General features: G+C 64.4%; 1 protein-coding gene across 2 annotated transcripts in view; it reads right to left on the reverse strand.

Moving 5' to 3' along the window:
- The window catches only part of SHANK3 (SH3 and multiple ankyrin repeat domains 3), a 410126-nt gene that overhangs the window by 49335 nt on the left and 343133 nt on the right, over window positions 1-17658 (reverse strand). Inside the window, exons 17-21 of one of the 2 annotated variants that reach the window (XM_065860710.2) lie at window positions 10741-10876; window positions 8218-8298; window positions 4037-4060; window positions 1246-1373; window positions 273-378 (exon numbers count right to left, since the gene is read on the reverse strand). In XM_065860710.2, coding sequence (XP_065716782.1) covers window positions 273-378; window positions 1246-1373; window positions 4037-4060; window positions 8218-8298; window positions 10741-10876 — 475 coding nt within the window. The remainder of the gene's footprint in view (window positions 1-272; window positions 379-1245; window positions 1374-4036; window positions 4061-8217; window positions 8299-10740; window positions 10877-17658) is intronic. The other variant, XM_065860718.2, reaches the window with a different exon arrangement.

Consider the following 17658-nt stretch of genomic DNA (forward strand, 5'->3'; position numbering starts at 1 on the left):
ACCGACCCCCGTCTGCCAGCACAGAGCGCGGGGAAACTCCTCCGGTAAGGAGCCGCAGAGAGGAAAGGAGCTCTGGAGGGCTCCGGTCTGACCGCTCCAGCGTTGGAACGGGCTCCTCGAGACACAGGCAGCTGCCAAGGCAGACACCCCATTGAACACCTCCCTTCACAGCTCTGGTGTTGCAAGCCGTCCTGCGGCTCCTGTGCAGGCACAAACGCTCCACGGGAACGCCTTTGCTCTTTAGGAAGGGATTCCGCCCCGGTCGGCCTTACCTACAGATTTTGTCCGTGGAATTCCTTTGCGCAGTGAAACATGGGGCTTCTCAGCTCCCGCCAGGACCCCCGAGTGTGCTGCCATTCCCTGGCGTTCAAAGAGGGACTGCAAGGGAAAAAGGGACATTTCCATCCCGGACATCGGCGAGACTCAGCTGAGAGGACACAACGCTCATCTCAGCGCCCTGGCCCTTCTGCCCGCGGTGACACCGAGCTCTGCCCCACATCGATCTGCAGCCCGGCCCCGTCCCTGCACGGGGAACTGTGGTGGCCCTGGAGCAGCGGCACCTCTGGGGACAAGGACGGACGCCGTCCTCACCTCTGCCTTCAGCAGCCCACCTCCCACCCTGTGCCACTGCCGTCTGAAGGGGAAACCCTCCTGCCCTCTCCTCTGCCCTGTCCCCCTGCCCTGTCCCCTCTCTGTGCCCAGGGTGGGTGGTATGGTGACGCTGGTTCCGCGGAGATGCCGGCTCGCGCGGTGGCTCCAGCGCACCCTCCTCCGTGGGAAGGCTCGGGGAAGGCTCGGCTCAGGCCGGGCTCTGCTCAGCCTGTCCCACTTTCCCTCCTGCTCCAGAAGCTGCCTCCCACCACCTGCTGCACTTTCGCAATCCAGACAGCCTGGAGCTGGCAGCCCCACTCCTACTCCATCCCTGTTCCCCTCGGAGATGGTGTTTTTCTCTTCTTTGATTCCTCCTAATTTCCAGTTTCACATCCAGAAAACTGCAGCCAGACTAAGCTCTCCAGCTCAGCTTTCCAGGCTCCTCCAGATCTGCTCTTACACCCTCCCCGTGGCAATCCCGTCCTGGCGAGCGAGGGCCAAACAGCCCGGCCAGCTCCCCCCACCCGCCCAGCCCCCTGCTCTGTGTCCCCGTGTCCCCCATGGTCTCTCCTGGAGAGCCCCCGTCCCCCCGCTGGCGCTCAGCGCCGGCACAGCGCGACGTGCCCCCCGGCGCCGCGAGCCCCCCTCTCTCACACTGATCTCTGCTGGCGTGATGCGCCGGCTCGTTGGTCGCTGCTTCACAGTGGCTGCCCGAGAGTCCGCTTCCACGAGGTCTGCCCTCAGCGCCGGCTCCGCTGCCGCCAAGATCTCGTCCAGCTTCTCTGCAATTCCAAACAGAAAGGCAAACGGGTCAGTAAGGGTCATCGCACCGAGGCAGCTCCCCTGTGAGGGGCTTATCCCCACAAGGAGTGACCGTCCCACAGGGAGTGACCATCCCACAGGGGGTGACCATCCCACAGGGGGTGACCATCCCACAGGGAGTGATCATCCCCGCAGGGAGTGACCGTCCCCACAAGGAGTGACCGTCCCACAGGGGGTGACCGTCCCACAGGGGGTGACCATCCCACAGGGGGTGACTGTCCCACAGGGGGTGACTGTCCCACAGGGGGTGACTGTCCCACAGGGGGTGACCATCCCACAGGGAGTGACCGTCCCACAGGGAGTGACCGTCCCCCAGGGAGTGTCTGTCCCCCAGGGACAGCTGCTCCTGGGCCTGCTGAACGCGGAGCTGCAGAGCAGCTCTCAGGCCTCTCGCCCCCAGCTGCAGCCAACCCAGCTCTCGGAGGTGTTTCTGGAGCTCCCACCCGCCACAACGCATTGCCAGGCACCGGCCTGGCTGGGCCCCGCAGCCGGCACCGCCGCGCTGTCCCCACCGCGCTGTCCCCACCGCGCTGTCCCCACCGCGCTGCACCGGTGCCGCCCGTGCGCCCTGACCAGCCCGAGCTCCGGGCCTGGGGCACGGCTCCCAGCTCTGCTGCGCTCCAAGGAAGCCTCGATCCTTACATGAAAAGAGCACAGGTTTGCCCAGATACATTTTGATATTCGGAATGAGTCCCCCTCGCTGGGCTGAGCGGGGCGTGGGCTGCGGGTGAGGGGAACCCGGCACCGCAGGGACCGCGGTGACACAGAAGGCCAGGGGACTCCACGGGACTCCGTCTGGCTCCAGCACAACCAGTCACTCCAGTGTCTTTGGGACAAACTGGGACGTTTCCTCCCCGAGTGGACTCCTGTGCAGGAGCGACGAGGCCCCCGCGCACCCCGTGTCCATGGCTGGGAGCTCTGGGGGTGTCGTGCCGCAGTCTGTAAGCCGGCATTCCTCAGTTATACAAACTAAAAATGAGTCCCACACATTTCAGAGGCCCAGCCTGCGGGGGAGCGAGCCCTGCACCGACACAGACACCAAGTGGTCTTTGCCAGGGGACTTAGGTGCCCGCTGAGGCCACCACCCTTGGCGCAGGTCTCCAGCAAGGCCCTGGCACCAAGGACCTGCGCCGGCTCCCAGGAACAGCTCGGGCCAGCTCCCGAACGCCCTCGTCACGGCGCCTCCAGAACCCGGCTGTCCCTGTCTCTGGGGACTGCGCGGCGCCCCCACCGCGCTGCCGTGCGCCTCTCGGGCCGCACTCAGCACCGGAGGCACGGGGAGGCTCTGCCCGCTCAGAGGGGACCTGGCTCAGCCCTTGGGGACAAACGGCGAGTGACTGCACGGAGACAGCCAAGGCTCAGCGGGACACGCCACCGGCTGACTGTAAAGGTGACCGTGTGCTGGAGGGCTGCCCCAGGGCTGTCTCTGGAAGCTGCTCAGCTTCCTCCCTCCATCACCACTGTTAGGGTGACAGAGCTGGTCCCTCATATTCCCTGTTCTTGGGACGCAGTTCAGCTCCGCATCACCAGGACAGAGTTTTGCTTCTGAAAGGCTCAGAACTGGGCTCAGCTCTCCAGGCTCCCTCCCCCCGCCCGGTGCTGGAGAAACGCAGAGCCGCGTGCTGGCCCAGGACGAGCCTTCTCGCTCCATCCACCGCTGCCCCCTACCAGCTCTCAGCCCCGCAAGAACCTCCTGTTTGTCACATCCCCCGTGCAATGTCCACACGGACACTGCGCAGCGCACCCGGCACCCGGCACACGCGGAGCCCTGCGGCCACCAGCTCTGCCCCAGCCAGCTCAGGGCTGTGCTCAGAGCCGCCACCGAGCCCTGCCCGCTCTGCGGGACGTCCCCAGGTGTCTCCAGGACAGCCTGGAGCTGCGGGACATGGCAGAGAGCGCGGCCGCCGTTTCATCCGACCGAGCTCCAGAGGCCTGACCCGGGGCTGAGGGACCCTGCGCACAGCACTCGCACCTGGGGACGCACACCGGGCATTTTTGCCACGGAGCAAACACGGAGCGAGTACAACCCCTGGGGAAGGCAGAGCTGGAGACGCACGGGGCTGGGTGGCAAACGGGCACCAACGGGAGCCCAACACAACCGCAACAGTTCTGGCCTTTGCTGCCCCTCCAGAGCCCTACGTGGTGGCCACAGAGCTGGGCCCTCCCGTGACACGCAGGGGAGATGGGACAGCCCGGGGGAGCACTGCGTGTGCGGGGGGTCCCGGCCAGCCCGGGGGAGCACTGCGTGTGCGGGGGGTCCCGGCCAGCCCGGGGGAGCACTGCGTGTGCGGGGGGTCCCGGCCAGCCCGGGGGAGCACTGCGTGTGCGGGGGGTCCCGGCCAGCCCGGGGGAGCACTGCGTGTGCGGGGGGTCCCGGCCAGCCCGGGGGAGCACTGCGTGTGCGGGGGGTCCCGGCCAGCCCGGGGGAGCACTGCGTGTGCGGGGGGTCCCGGCCAGCCCGGGGGAGCACTGCGTGTGCGGGGGGTCCCGGCCAGCCCGGGGGAGCACTGCGTGTGCGGGGGGTCCCGGCCAGCCCGGGGGAGCACTGCGTGTGCGGGGGTCCAGGCGCCGGCTGGGGGCTGACGGGGAAGGAAGGAGCCCCAGGATGTGCGGTTTCACTCACCCCCTTTTCTTCTCCGCATGGAGGCTTGGAATCAAGAAACAAAAGACAAGGTGAATGGCATGCACAGTTCCTGAGTTCATCCCCAGCTCCAGCCTCGCTGCCTCCAGCATGCGGGCAGGATCGGGCCCTGGCAGCGAGCCCACGCCAGCCTCGCCGGGGCTCTCTGACAAAGGCTCAGGCAGAGGGTGCAGCACCTCGTGTGTGTCCCTTGGCGCCGTGTCCCCTCCGTGGGACAGCCAGCGCCTGTCCTGGCGCCGTGTCCCCTCCGTGGGACGGCCAGCGCCCACCCTGGCCCCGTGGGTGGGCAGAGACCGACACGGCCCGGCTCCAGCTGCCCCACGGCTGAGCCCTCCACCCCTTCTCAGACCAGCGGGCAGAGGGACGGCGCCGTGCCAGAAGGAAACCAGACCCGGAGAGGTCTGGATGGCACTGAATGCCTGAGCCAGGGAGAAGCTCTTTCAGGAGCTTTTAATCCCCGCTGGCTCCCAGAGGAGACTCGGCAGCCCGCACGTCTCCAGAGCCGGTTTGCTCCGCGTCCCGCGGGCGCCAGGGCCGCAGCCAGGAGCGCTTCGCGAGCCGCTGGCTGGGAACCACGGGCACCGCATGCAGCACGACGTGATGGCACGGCTGCGTGCACACCGGGCGCTCTGCAGGACAGGGACGGGCTGCAAGGAAACGGGGCAGAGACCCCCAACAAAGCTGCAGGTGGAAATGGCCCTTTCTCTAACAGCGCCATCCCCTCAGAAAAGGCTCTAACCTCGCACAGCACCGAGGCGTGGGGGTGCTGACCTGCACCAGAACTGCCCCCTGAGGATCAACCACCAGGAGACAGAGCGTGGGAGAAGGAACGATCCCCCATTCTGCCTGTGCCCTTCTCCCTGGGATGTGTGGCAGGACCAGCACTGCTCAGTCCACGACCCACAGGACATGAAGTGGGGACAAACTACCACAATTTCCTGGAGAAGGTGTCTACAAATCCCTCTCCCGGGACACAGGGGCAGCTGCAGCGCCTCATCCCTCTCCAGGCAGAGGAGAGGCAGCATCAGGCTGCAAAATCCACCGGGAGACCTCGGGGTCTTTATCATATCTTTAACATATTCTCTGGCAGAGCTATTTCTCCGCTTTTCGTGAGTTCCCTTTCCACGAGCTGGCTCCCTCCCCCTCCGCTTGCCAGAAACCTGGCGGCGGGGCCGCTCCGCCACCGCCGCGGGTGCCGTGGGGCAGCCCGTCCCCTGGGGGTGTCCCTGTCCCACACCCCACCTGGCACCCGCGAGGGCAGTGCAGTGGCAGTGTGTCTGTCCCTCTGCACGGGCAGTGTGATGGCAGTGTGTCCGTCCCTCTGCAGGGGCAGTGCGGTGGCAGTGTGTCTGTCCCTCTGCACGGGCAGTGCGGTGGCAGTGTGTCTGTCCCTCTGCACGGGCAGTGCGGTGGCAGTGTGTCCGTCCCTCTGCACGGGCAGTGTGATGGCAGTGTGTCCGTCCCTCTGCAGGGGCAGTGCAGTGGCAGTGTGTCCGTCCCTCTGCACGGGCAGTGTGATGGCAGTGTGTCTGTCCCTCTGCACGGGCAGTGTGATGGCAGTGTGTCCGTCCCTCTGCAGGGGCAGTGCAGTGGCAGTGTGTCCGTCCCTCTGCACGGGCAGTGCGGTGGCAGTGTGTCCGTCCCTCTGCACGGGCAGTGTGATGGCAGTGTGTCCGTCCCTCTGCACGGGCAGTGCGGTGGCAGTGTGTCCGTCCCTCTGCACGGGCAGTGTGATGGCAGTGTGTCCGTCCCTCTGCACGGGCAGTGTGATGGCAGTGTGTCTGTCCCTCTGCACGGGCAGTGCGGTGGCAGTGTGTCTGTCCCTCTGCACGGGCAGTGTGATGGCAGTGTGTCCGTCCCTCTGCACGGGCAGTGCGGTGGCAGTGTGTCTGTCCCTCTGCACGGGCAGTGCGGTGGCAGTGTGTCTGTCCCTCTGCAGGGGCAGTGCGGTGGCAGTGTGTCTGTCCCTCTGCACGGGCAGTGTGATGGCAGTGTGTCCGTCCCTCTGCACGGGCAGTGCGGTGGCAGTGTGTCCGTCCCTCTGCACGGGCAGTGCGGTGGCAGTGTGTCTGTCCCTCTGCACGGGCAGTGCGGTGGCAGTGTGTCTGTCCCTCTGCACGGGCAGTGCGGTGGCAGTGTGTCTGTCCCTCTGCACGGGCAGTGCGGTGGCAGTGTGTCCGTCCCTCTGCACGGGCAGTGCAGTGGCAGTGTGTCCGTCCCTCTGCACGGGCAGTGTGATGGCAGTGTGTCTGTCCCTCTGCACGGGCAGTGCGGTGGCAGTGTGTCCGTCCCTCTGCACGGGCAGTGCGGTGGCAGTGTGTCCGTCCCTCTGCACGGGCAGTGTGATGGCAGTGTGTCTGTCCCTCTGCACGGGCAGTGTGATGGCAGTGTGTCTGTCCCTCTGCACGGGCAGTGCGGTGGCAGTGTGTCCGTCCCTCTGCACGGGCAGTGCGGTGGCAGTGTGTCTGTCCCTCTGCACGGGCAGTGCGGTGGCAGTGTGTCTGTCCCTCTGCACGGGCAGTGTGATGGCAGTGTGTCCGTCCCTCTGCACGGGCAGTGTGATGGCAGTGTGTCCGTCCCTCTGCACGGGCAGTGCAGTGGCAGTGTGTCTGTCCCGCCGGGCTCAGCTCGGCCGTGACGCCCCGCAGAGCCGGGCACGTGGGGCTGGGGAAGGCGCTGGCCAGGAATGGCCTTCAGGACCAGCCACCGAGAGTAAAAATGTGACACTTGGGGTCTGGGCAGTATCTGCGCAGAGGGAAGAGCAAAAAGGCGAAGGAAAGGGGCTGTTCTGAGGCTTCTCCTAATGGCCACATGTAAACACAGTGTCTTCAGGTTTAGTGACGAGGTCTGGAGAAGCGGGGAGCAGGCTGGGGTGAGAAATCCCAGTGGCCAACGGCCAGTTGATGCAAGCCCTTCAATGCCAGGATTTGTCCCTTCGAACCCATGCTCCCTGTGAGCCTCGGCCCCCGAGATCACCTCTTTCGGAGAAGCCGGCAGGGCTGTAGAGCCTGGCCATGCGTGCAGGACAGGGAGCAGAGCAGAGCAGAGGTCGCAGACCTTCCTGCAGCACCCTGACAAAGAGGGGGTGCTGGGGTCTCTGCGGGGCCCCTGCCTCCTCCCGGCAGCACCGGGCTCTGCCCCGCGCAGCCTCCGCCCCGTGGCCAGCAGCCTCATCCGTACGCATCGCCACACCTCCACACGGCAAAACCACTCATACTGATGAAAACCAGCTGGAGCATGAGCCAGGGCAGCAGGCGGTGCCGAGAGCAGCATCCCTGGCCCAGCGCCGGACAGCCCGGCCGGGCAGAGCCGACACGCCGGCACTCGCGCTGCAGGGCGGAGCGCGGCGCCCCGAGGGCTCCGGGAGGGTCCCCCCGCACCTCCTGCCACCGGCCGCCCCGGCACCACTACCGGCAGCCGCGCGTCCTGCCCAGCACCCGCTGCATCCGCAGCACACGGGTCCGCACAGCACCACGGGCACATCGCTCTGCGCTGCGGGAGGGACGGCCCGAGGAGCCCGCGAGCACCCACGATGCTGCCGGGGAAGCCCAGGGACGTGCGGGCTGGACGGGATCACCGGGACGATGGGGAGACCGGGGGCTTCAGCACGGGGCAGCTGGCAGTGAGGATGGGGAGGGGGTGGACAGGCTTTGAGAGAATCGAGGAACATGGAGATGCAAGCTGGGATACCAAAGCATCTGGAAACGTGGGTGGGCTCTGTAGTGACAGCAGAACGTGTGAGCGTGTGTACGGGGGGAGGGCAGCCCATGGGACGCCAGATAATCTGGCAGCATGTGGCATCTGCCTGGAGCGAGAAGGAAATCAAGACAAGGGGCTGCTTGGCGTGCGGGAGGAGCAGGGTGCCCGATGGACGGGGCACGAGCCGCTCTGCAAGCACACGGAGCTACCGGCGTCCCTCCCCATGTCACCTCTCAGGGAGGCGGCACGGGGGGGACCGGCTCTGCGGGGGCTCCCACGCGCTGCGGCGGTGGCACCGGGATCTCACCCCCGCGCCGCTAAGCGCAACAGAAAGTTCAGCGCAGGAGCTGCGCGTCGGCCCCTGCTCACGGACCCCTCTGCACACCGGACCCGGTGAGCGCCGCCCGCTCGGCCGCGGCCCCGCATGCTCCCCATGCACCGTGCGCCGGCCCCGCGGCCCTTACCCAGCTCCTCCAGCTCGGCCGTCATGGACTTGGAACGCAGCGTCAGGGTGGTGCTGGGCGCTCTCTTGGGAGGCGGCGGAGCTGAAAGGAAGAGAGACGGCATTTTGCTTTTCTTGTCCAGGAACTTACGAGGAGTGGCCAGATGCAGGTGCCACTTCTTCTCCACAGCCTGGATCTCCTCGTACTCGCGGGATGAGGAGTCGCACTGCTGCAGGATCTTATTGAGGCTGCGCGTGGAAGCGAACTTCTTCATGGTCTCGGTAGCACAGTCCGGGGCGCGGGGCAGGCCCCGGCGCCGAGGGGCCGCTGGCTCCGCCGCCACGTGGACGCTGCCCGGGCCGCCGCAGCCCTCAGCGGAGGAGAGTCCAAGTCATGTCCCCGGGCTGCGCCCGCCCCGGCCGCTACCGGAAATGCTACGGCTATGAAAGCCTCCCGCGAACTAAAGGTGCCGGAGGCAGCTGGCCGCCTGCCTGCGGGACGCGGCGCACAGCTCCGATGGCTGCCTCCCCGCCGCGCACGCCATGGGTGGAGGGGAGGAGGAGGAACGCGTCCAGCAGGCCCGATCTCAGTCTCTCATTCCCGCCTCGGCGCGGCCCCGGCGATGCCGCCCACCCACCCTCCTCGGCTGCTCCAGGCCGGGGCTCCGGCCCTAGCGCGGCGCTGACGGCGGCCGGCTCCGTGCCGGGCGGCGGGGGCGCATGGCAGGCGCGGGCAGGCGCGGGGCTGTGCCGGGGCGGGGGGCCCGCCGGGGCTGCTCAGCCGGGCCGGGGCGCGGGGCTGCCCCCCGGGCGCCGCATGCCATGAGCCCACCGCGGCGGGGACGAGTTGGAGGCTCTTCCTCTTCACTTGGGGCGCCTCCTCCTCCTCCCGCTCGCTGACAATGCCGGATTCAACGCTCAGGCATTGCCATGGCAACCGCAGCTTCAGGCTCTGCTGGCGCTGCCTGCATCAGAGACCCCAACAGGGGCGGATTCAGCCACAAAGCGCCAGTCCCACTCGGGCCTCCATCGCCCCCTGCACCACAGAGCCCTGGGGGCATGGGGGTCTGGCCACCCCAAGCGTCCTGCAGTGGGGACTTGGCCCCGGGCCCACACCTTGTGCTGCAAGAGCAGCTGCCCAGCTCTGTGGGCTCAGGGCACGGGCAGCGATGGGCAGCGATGGGCAGCACCGGGCAGCGATGGGCAGCACCGGGCAGCACCGGGGGCTGGAAGCACCGGGAGAAGTGGCGAGCGGCGCTGGTGGTGGTTCCAGCACCGATTCTCGAGCCGCAGCCTTTCCCACAACTCGTGCCTTTGTGCCGTGACAGTGTAATTACAGCTCTTAGTGTCAGCGTGCGGAGCTGCCTCCATCTCCCACGCCCCGCGTGCTGCGCTGGGAGCCCCCCGATGCCGTCACCCCCCGCTGCCGTCACCCCCTGCGCCCGTCACCCCCTGCACCCGTCACCCCCTGCAACCATCACCCCCCGCTGCCGTCACCCCCTGCGCCCATCACCCCCTGCGCCCATCACCGCCCGCTGCCGTCACCCCCTGTGCCCATCACCCCCTGCTCCCGTCACCCCCTGCTCCGGTCACCCCTCACTCCCGTCACCCTCCGTTCCTCTCACCCCTCGCTCCCGTTCCCCAGCACTGGGCTCCCCCAGAAAACGCTCCTGCCCCACAGCTGGTGTCCCCGCACAGGGCCCAGCGCCAGGATGGACAGGGACAGCCTGCCCGTGCTGCCAGCTGTTCCCAGATGTGCCTCTGCCTTCTACAGCTGCTTGCCCGTGGATGGAGCCCCATCCTCCGCGCACACAGCTGCTGCCAGATGTTCACTCGCCATTGCCAGCCGCTGCCAGACGTGCTCTTGGCCTCCACGGCTGTGTGCTGTGCTGTGTCCCCTGTGCACAGCTGGCTGCCCCCCAACCAGCTGCCCTCCAGATGTGCCCCTGCAAGTCCTACCCCCCCGCCGGCAGCCCTGGCATTGGCTGTGCCCCCCAGCCCCCCCAGGCAGCGCCAGTGCCAGCCCGCCTGAGCACAGGCCCCATGTTGGCACCCCCTGCGCTCCTGCGGGCTCCAGCGCCAGCCCCACGGGGACAGTTCTCCACCTCGACCACCCCACACTGAGCAGGGGCAGCTCCATCGCCCCCACAGTGCGGGGCCGTTCCCTCCGCCACCCCCGGCTGGGGGTCTTTGCTTGGGGCACAAGGGCTGCAGGCACCCACGCAGCTCTTCCCGAGGAGGAGCTGGGTCCGGCTGGGCCGAGCGCACTCAGCCCCGGTGCGATGATGGAGCTGCCGATGGAGCTGCCGTGTCCCACAGCCCGAACCGCGGGAGGCCTGGCCGGCAGCCGCCGCGCTGCCCGACCCCGCTCCCTTCCCAGCCCCGTCCCGGCGTGGCAGCGCCCGCGAGCCCTGGCGCCCATGCCCAGGACAGGCCCATCTTCCCTCGGGCGCCCTCCCTCCCACCAGCCCCACAGCGGGCCCGTGCCCCCGCTCGCCCTCAGGCAACGCGACCGCCGCAGAGCCCCCCGGGAGCCCACACCTACCCTTCTTGCGAACAACTTCTTCTGACTCTGGCTTGCGGCTCACGGAGACAACCTTCATCACCAGGTGGTTCCCCCCTTGCCGGATCAAGGAGACCACCTGCTTGTGCCCCACCTTCACCACGTTGACACCATTCACCTGGGACACAAACAGAGGGCAGGTGAGGGCTGGCGGGCACGGAGAGCGGGCGCAGGGCACGACCCACGCACGTCACGGCACAAGAACACATGGCCTCACATCTCTGCGGCTCGTTATACAGCCCAGCACACTTCCATACTGAAGCTGTCCCCGTGGGACGTCACCCAGCAGTGACCCCAACCTCTGCAGAAGCTGAGGAGCTGCACCAGGCCAGTGCACAGCACTGTAACCCAGTGCACACCGGTGCAACACGGTGCACCCCAGTGCAACCCAGTGCACACCAGAGCAACCCAGTGCACAGCACTGCAACCCAGTGCACACCAGTGGAACCCAGTGCACACCACTGCAACCCAGTGCACACCGGTGGAACCCAGTACACACCACTGCAACCCAGTGCACACTGGTGCAACCCAGTGCACACCACTGCAACCCTGTGCACACCAGTAGAACACAGTGCACACCAGTGGAACCCAGTGTACACCAGTGCAACCCAGTGCAACCCAGTGCACACCAGTGGAACCCAGTGCACACCAGTGGAACCCAGTGCATACCAGTGGAACCCAGTGCACACCGGTGCAACCGAGTCCACACCAGGGCTGCAGCTGCTGGCAGGAGCTGGGCCTCCCCTGTCCTACCCAGACCACTGAAACTGGGCTTTTCCCAGTCCCACTGTCACCGTGCAGATGGTGACACTCATCTGCTCCTGTCCCACTGTCACTGTGCAGATGGTGACACTCATCCACTCCTGTCCCCGCCAGTGTGACCTGTGCTGTGCAGACGGTGACACTCATCCATTCCTGTCCCACTGTCACCATACAGATGGTGACACTCATCCACTCCTGTCCCACTGTCACCGTGCAGATGGTGACACTCATCCTCTCCTGTCCCCGCCAGTGTGACCTGTGCTGTGCAGATGGTGACACTCATCTGCTCCTGTCCACTGTCACCATGCAGATAGTGACACTCATCCACTCCTGTCCCACTGTCACTGTGCAGATGGTGACACTCATCCATTCCTGTCCCACTGTCACCGTGCAGATGGTGACACTCATCCACTCCTGTCCCACTGTCACCATACAGATGGTGACACTCATCCGCTCCTGTCCCACTGTCACCGTGCAGATGGTGACACTCATCCACTCCTGTCCCACTGTCACCGTGCAGATGGTGACACTCATCCACTCCTTTCCCACTGTCACCGTGCAGATGGTGACACTCATCCATTCCTGTCCCACTGTCACCGTGCAGACGGTGACACATCCTCTCCTCCCAGGGCCGTGCAGGACAGGCACTGATGCCATTCCTGTTGCCGTATCTCACTCCACCATGACCTGTCAGCGCTCTGCACAAGCTGTGGTGACAAGTTACACCATCTCTAAGACACAAAACCAAGACATAAACTGGAAAATGCAACCTCGGTGCTTCGGTACCCACCAAGCGGCACCAAACACGAGGTTCCCCACGGGCGCTGACGGAGGGGTTCCCCTCGCTTTGGGTAAGGGAGGTTTAGGTGTCACGGGGTGAGGACGCCACGACTCAGATGCATTGGCGCTGAAAACCTCCTTTCACCTTTGTGGCTCAGTTTCCCGTTCTGTAAAACACCAGAGGTGTCCGCGGGCTCTGGGAAACGCGCCGGGGGCTCCGGGGCTGCGCTGCGCGTAGGGTAACGGCAAATAACACATCGCCTATGGGCAATACATACAGAAGCACTTGCGCTAACGTCTACACTGGTCCTGATGTTCCCAGAGGCGGAGCGCTCCACAGACAGGCAATGGCGGGATTTGGTGTCGACGCACCGTTAATTTCGTCACCCGAAGTTGGCTGCTGCACCCCCCAGGTCCCCAGGACTCTGGGACGTGGGGACTTCAGCCTTTGCTCCCAACACCCAGTAATTCCCGCTACCCCCAGCCCGTCCCGGCGCTGCTGCCCAGGTGCGTTTCCAGCGCCAGCTCTTTGGCGTTTAGGGCAGACTGAGCTCTGGTTTAAACGATTAAATGTGGGTTCCAGCATTTCCAACGCGCGAGCCCTAGTGCTGTTTTCTGTCAAAAACGGTAAAAATGTGAACGTGAAAATGGGGTTGAGCTACATTCAGAAACGGGACATTTTCTAGGATGCAAAGCTTTTGAAATAATCATTTTACTTCAAATATTCAATTATTCAACTGATTCAATTCTGGGTTATAATTGATTCAACAATTATTCCATTTGCAAGAAAACACACGTTTTCCTCGGAAAACTTGATTTTGATGGAATTACGAGCCTACTCTGGTTAAATCCCCTCTTGATCCTTCCTGGGACGAGCTGGCTGGAAGGGATTCGCTCCCGTTATCCTGTATCTTCTCATCCTAAAGCACCCCAGCAGTTCCCTTTGCAAGCCCTTTAAGTGGTGAAGAAATTCTATTACAGCTTAGAGTTACCTTTATCAAGCAGATCTCGCAGGAGGTTTGTTCTGTGCGGTTCTCTGCTGGTAACGTTATTCTGCTCTTTAATTCTTCACCCACAGGATCCGATGGATTATTTTTTGCCAGGAGGGGACACCAGACGCGCAGGTTTGCAACGCCACAGCTCGCCCCTCGCCCGCCGAACACCGGCGCCGTGCCGTCCCCTGCACCGCACAACCGCTGAATAAATGCTGAACAACAACCACCGGTAGACGCTTCCAGCTCCGGTTCCTAACGGCTTGGGCAGCGTTCCATCACTGGCACGTGCCGGTGCGCATCGCCCTGTGCACCAATACAGACAGAAACACCGACAGAACGCTCGCTGCTCTGTTTCCTTCTCCCTCACCCCGGCTCGTCGGTTCCTGTTCTCCAGGCCACTCACGACGTCCCGATTCGCAGGCTGCACAGGCGGCTCCGGCGCCCTGTGCCGGCGGCTCCAGCAGAGCCCCGACGTTGCGGCACCACGGGAGCCCAGCACCGGCTCGGGGTGCCGGCACGCTGCTGGCGTCTTTGCTGACAGCCAGGGGACAGATGGAAAACGCTCATCTTCAGCTGTCTCCAAGCAGGTGACAGCAGGGACAAGGAGAAGGCACCGCCATGGGCAGGCGGCTTTTTGCCCCCCGTGTTGCAATGTGCCCCCGCACGGACGGCTGCTGAAGCCGTGAGACATCACGGACTGTGCGGCTCCACCCGCTCTGGGCCCTCCTGGAACAGCCACAGCACCAAAACCACAGCGAGGGCAGCGCCGGCAGCACGCGGCACAGCAAGGGCCGGCAGGACAGACAGGGACACGGCGCTGGCCTGGGGACGCTGACCTGAGCCTGTGACACTGAACAGCCCCGCACAGAAGGACGTCAGCCCAGAGCCACAGCCCGACCGGCCAGGAACGCAGCGGCACCAGGTCTGCCAAGGACGGCTCGGCCACCGGAGCGTGCGTGGGGACAACTCAGCCTGCCGGAGAAAATAACACCTCTGCTCTTGCTCAAACCAGAGCGAACGGCGCGGTAAAGGTCCTGGAGCCACAGCCTCGGGGTCTCCCACGTCCCAGGCCTTTCCTGGGAAACATGGAGCAAAACCGGGCAGCGCTCAGACCCCAGGCCGCTGCAGCTCAGGGAAGAGCATCCCACAGAAAGCAGGTGAGGAAAGCAGGCGAGAGGTAAAATAACGTGGCAGGTGAAGAATGAACGCTGTGCAGTAGAGCTGAGCACAGGGGGACTGGTCACGCAGTTTGTACCGCGCAAGAATGTCTGGTAAAAACAGTTTCTGAAAAATAAGAAATCCTGATTCAGCCCCAGTTCCCGGTGATGCCCAAGTTGATGAGCTAGAGAACTCGGCAACTGCACACTCATCGAGCAAAGTTCCTCTAGCAGTGGCTCTTGAAAAGCTCCGCACAAAGCACACGGCTGATAAACAGGTGAGCTCAGCGCGAGCGCGGCGCCAGGCTCGCGGCCGCCTGCCAGCTCCCAGCGCGGCTGACTCAGGCGGGCATCACGAGGCGCGTGTGCCGAGCTCGCAGCACCCGGCACGAGGCTGCTGAGGAGCCCGCGGGGGCAGCTCCCGGCACAAACCAGAGCTCCGGGACACGGCGCTGCGGGGGGGATGTGACACCGGCACCTGCAGCCCAACCCATGGCAGCTGGAGCCACAACGGCCACAGAGCCCGAGCGGATGCCGCCGATCGCCGAACCGGGACAGGATCTCGGCCGAGCTGTCCCCACCCAAGCAGGAGCAGAATGTGGGAGCCGCGCTCCTGGGAGCACAACATCATCTCCCACGGCATGGAGAGGAGCACCTCGGCTTCAAAAGACGGGCAGCCAAACGAACAAAGCGAACCGCTCCATGTCCCTGAGCAGCCCATGCACGGAGCGTCCCCACTGCTGGGACTGCCAGCCCTAGAGCCGCACTGGGGAACTGCCTGGGACACACGCAGATGGGGGTTTGGTCCCGGTCTGTGATGTGCAGAGATGGATCAAGAAGATCAGCAGCTGGGAGTCCAGCCCATTGGATCCAACACTCCAAACCACCGCTGGTCCTCAACCGGGGAGGTGTTGGGATGAGAAAGGTCAGGCAGACCGGTGGAAACGACCGGTTTTGATCCCGCAATAAAGAGACACTTGCGGTTTCTTGGACCGCCTGACAAGGATGCCCTGCTCTTGGAGAAAGGTTTTTGGCCTGGAAGAAGACGATAGATCAGAAGTCAAACCATGCAGGAAGCGTCTACAAAGCATCAAAGAACAGACACAGAAACGTGGAGACACTGTGTCGAGGCCTGGGCACCACAAACCGCTGCAGCTGTCTTCTGAGTAACCAAAGGATTCATCGGTGTGATGAGCTCCGGGACTCCCAAACCGAGAGGCCCGAAGGTGGCAGATGGGCCACCACGTGGACACTGCACAGTGATGCTCTGGGGAATGGTCACTGAACCCGCCACGCGATGCTGAGCCTGGACCTGGGGGCTCAGCTCCAGCCAGGCCTGGGTGCCGATCCCGACAGCTCTGCAGATCCTGGGCTCCGGGCACCGCAGCAGCCAAACCCCAACCCAACAGAGGAGGGAAGAGATGGAAAGCAAGGCGGGGAGCGTCACCGGGCTGTGCCAGGCGGCACAGGCAGCTGTCAGGGCGGTGCTGGGCTGGCTCAGCATCCCAGGAGTCGGCGCTGGAGCTGGAGAAGGTCCAGAGAAGGGCAGCTCCACGGTCCAAGGGACGGAGCAGCTGCCCATGAGGACGCATGGGCAGGCCAGGGGTCTCCAGCCTGGAGCAGAGGGCTCAGGGAGCCGTGGCGGAGGCAGAGCTGCTGCTCAGCAGCCCCTGCAGCATCAGCAGAGGGCTCCGCATGGGCCGGGGGCAGAACAGCGCGAGCGCTGTGTGCAGCAGGCACGGGCTGCGGAGCTGCCGCGGGGGCAGGGAGGGGACACGGCCGCGGGTTCCGAGGGACAGGAGGTGAGCTCCTGCAGAGCCACCCATGCCCAGGTACCGACGGGACCCAGCGGGGTCAGTGCTGCCAGCGTCCCCAGGGCGATGGCATCAGATGTTGGGGGGTGCAAGGGAACGGACCACCCAAAACGGCCAAGCACATGTGAGCTCCTCAGGTAGCAGCATTTGCAGTGCCGCTGTCACAGACGGGGAACTGGGCCAAGGGACCACAGTCTGGCCCAGTGGGACATTTCCCACGTTCAGTCTGACCCCCCAGCGAGCTGACAAGGACACGAAGCGTTGGTGGTCTGTCTCAGAGACCATGTCCCATTCTCCTGACCATCTCCATAGCTTTTCTTTGCTCCTCTTCCAGCCCGAACTCCTCTCTCCTGAACACAGATTTCTGCGGTGATGGATTTTACTCCGGTTGAGCTCGTATGTGACTTGAGCACCAACGCTTCCCCTGTGACCTGAGCAGTGACCCCAGCAGACAGCTCTGGACAGACGGACCAGGGCTCTGTGCTCCCCCAGCTCAGGGACAAAGGCTGGGACTGAGTGGGCAGAGCTGCTGCAAGGATGCTGAACCCACGTCAAGCCCAAGGGGAGCAGAGTGCAGCCTTTGTTCTGAGTGGCCGAGGGTCCATCCGCTGTGCCGGGAGCAGATCGGCTGCCGGAGCAGCCGCGAGGGCCACCCGGCTCCGTAACTGCACCCTTGAGTTAGCGGGAAGAGCACAAAAGTCTTCCCGAGTCAGCAAGACCAGAATGGGGAGAAGGACGTGTGACCGATCAGCCCCACAGAGAACAGGATCAGGGAATGCAGAGTGGATACAAAACCCCAACGACACACAGAAAGGACTCCAGGACAGCAACGGGCTCGAGCTGGTGTCACCCCCGTGCCCTTGAGGCGACTGGGGACAGTGTCGTGATGGTGAGCAGGCTATAGAGACCGGTGACAAGAACCACACCAGTATGGTGGTTACGCTGTATATTGCACCTGCCATACTCTGCTAAGTGTAATTTATATTTGTGTTTAATTCGAGCACATCGCTGCATCGCTCTGCTCAATCAAAATCCCCTGTAATGTTCAAACAAGTTCAAACAAGTGAGCTTGGTGTGAAGCGCTGAACCCGCCCGGTGTGGAGCATCCAGCTGTGCAGAGCCCGGGGCTGAGCGTGTCCAGCACATCCAGTCTGAGCATCTGGAGGAGATGGCACCCGGGTGGAGATCAATGGCACGTCCCCAGCGTGGCGCCCGCCGTGCTGCGACACACGATGTCCCCAGCTGAAGTCAGACTGGGGGAAAGAGAACAGAAAACTGTCCCCATGCGAGGATGGATGATGGAGTCCTTTGGCGGTGAGCGGCATCAGAGCTGTGACAACGCAGGGGTCGATTGCTGAAGGAGAATAAAGGTATCACCCTCAAAGTTCAGCA

This window comes from Patagioenas fasciata, chromosome 1 (genome assembly GCF_037038585.1).
Source record: "Patagioenas fasciata isolate bPatFas1 chromosome 1, bPatFas1.hap1, whole genome shotgun sequence".
Classification (NCBI taxonomy): Eukaryota; Metazoa; Chordata; class Aves; order Columbiformes; family Columbidae; genus Patagioenas; species Patagioenas fasciata.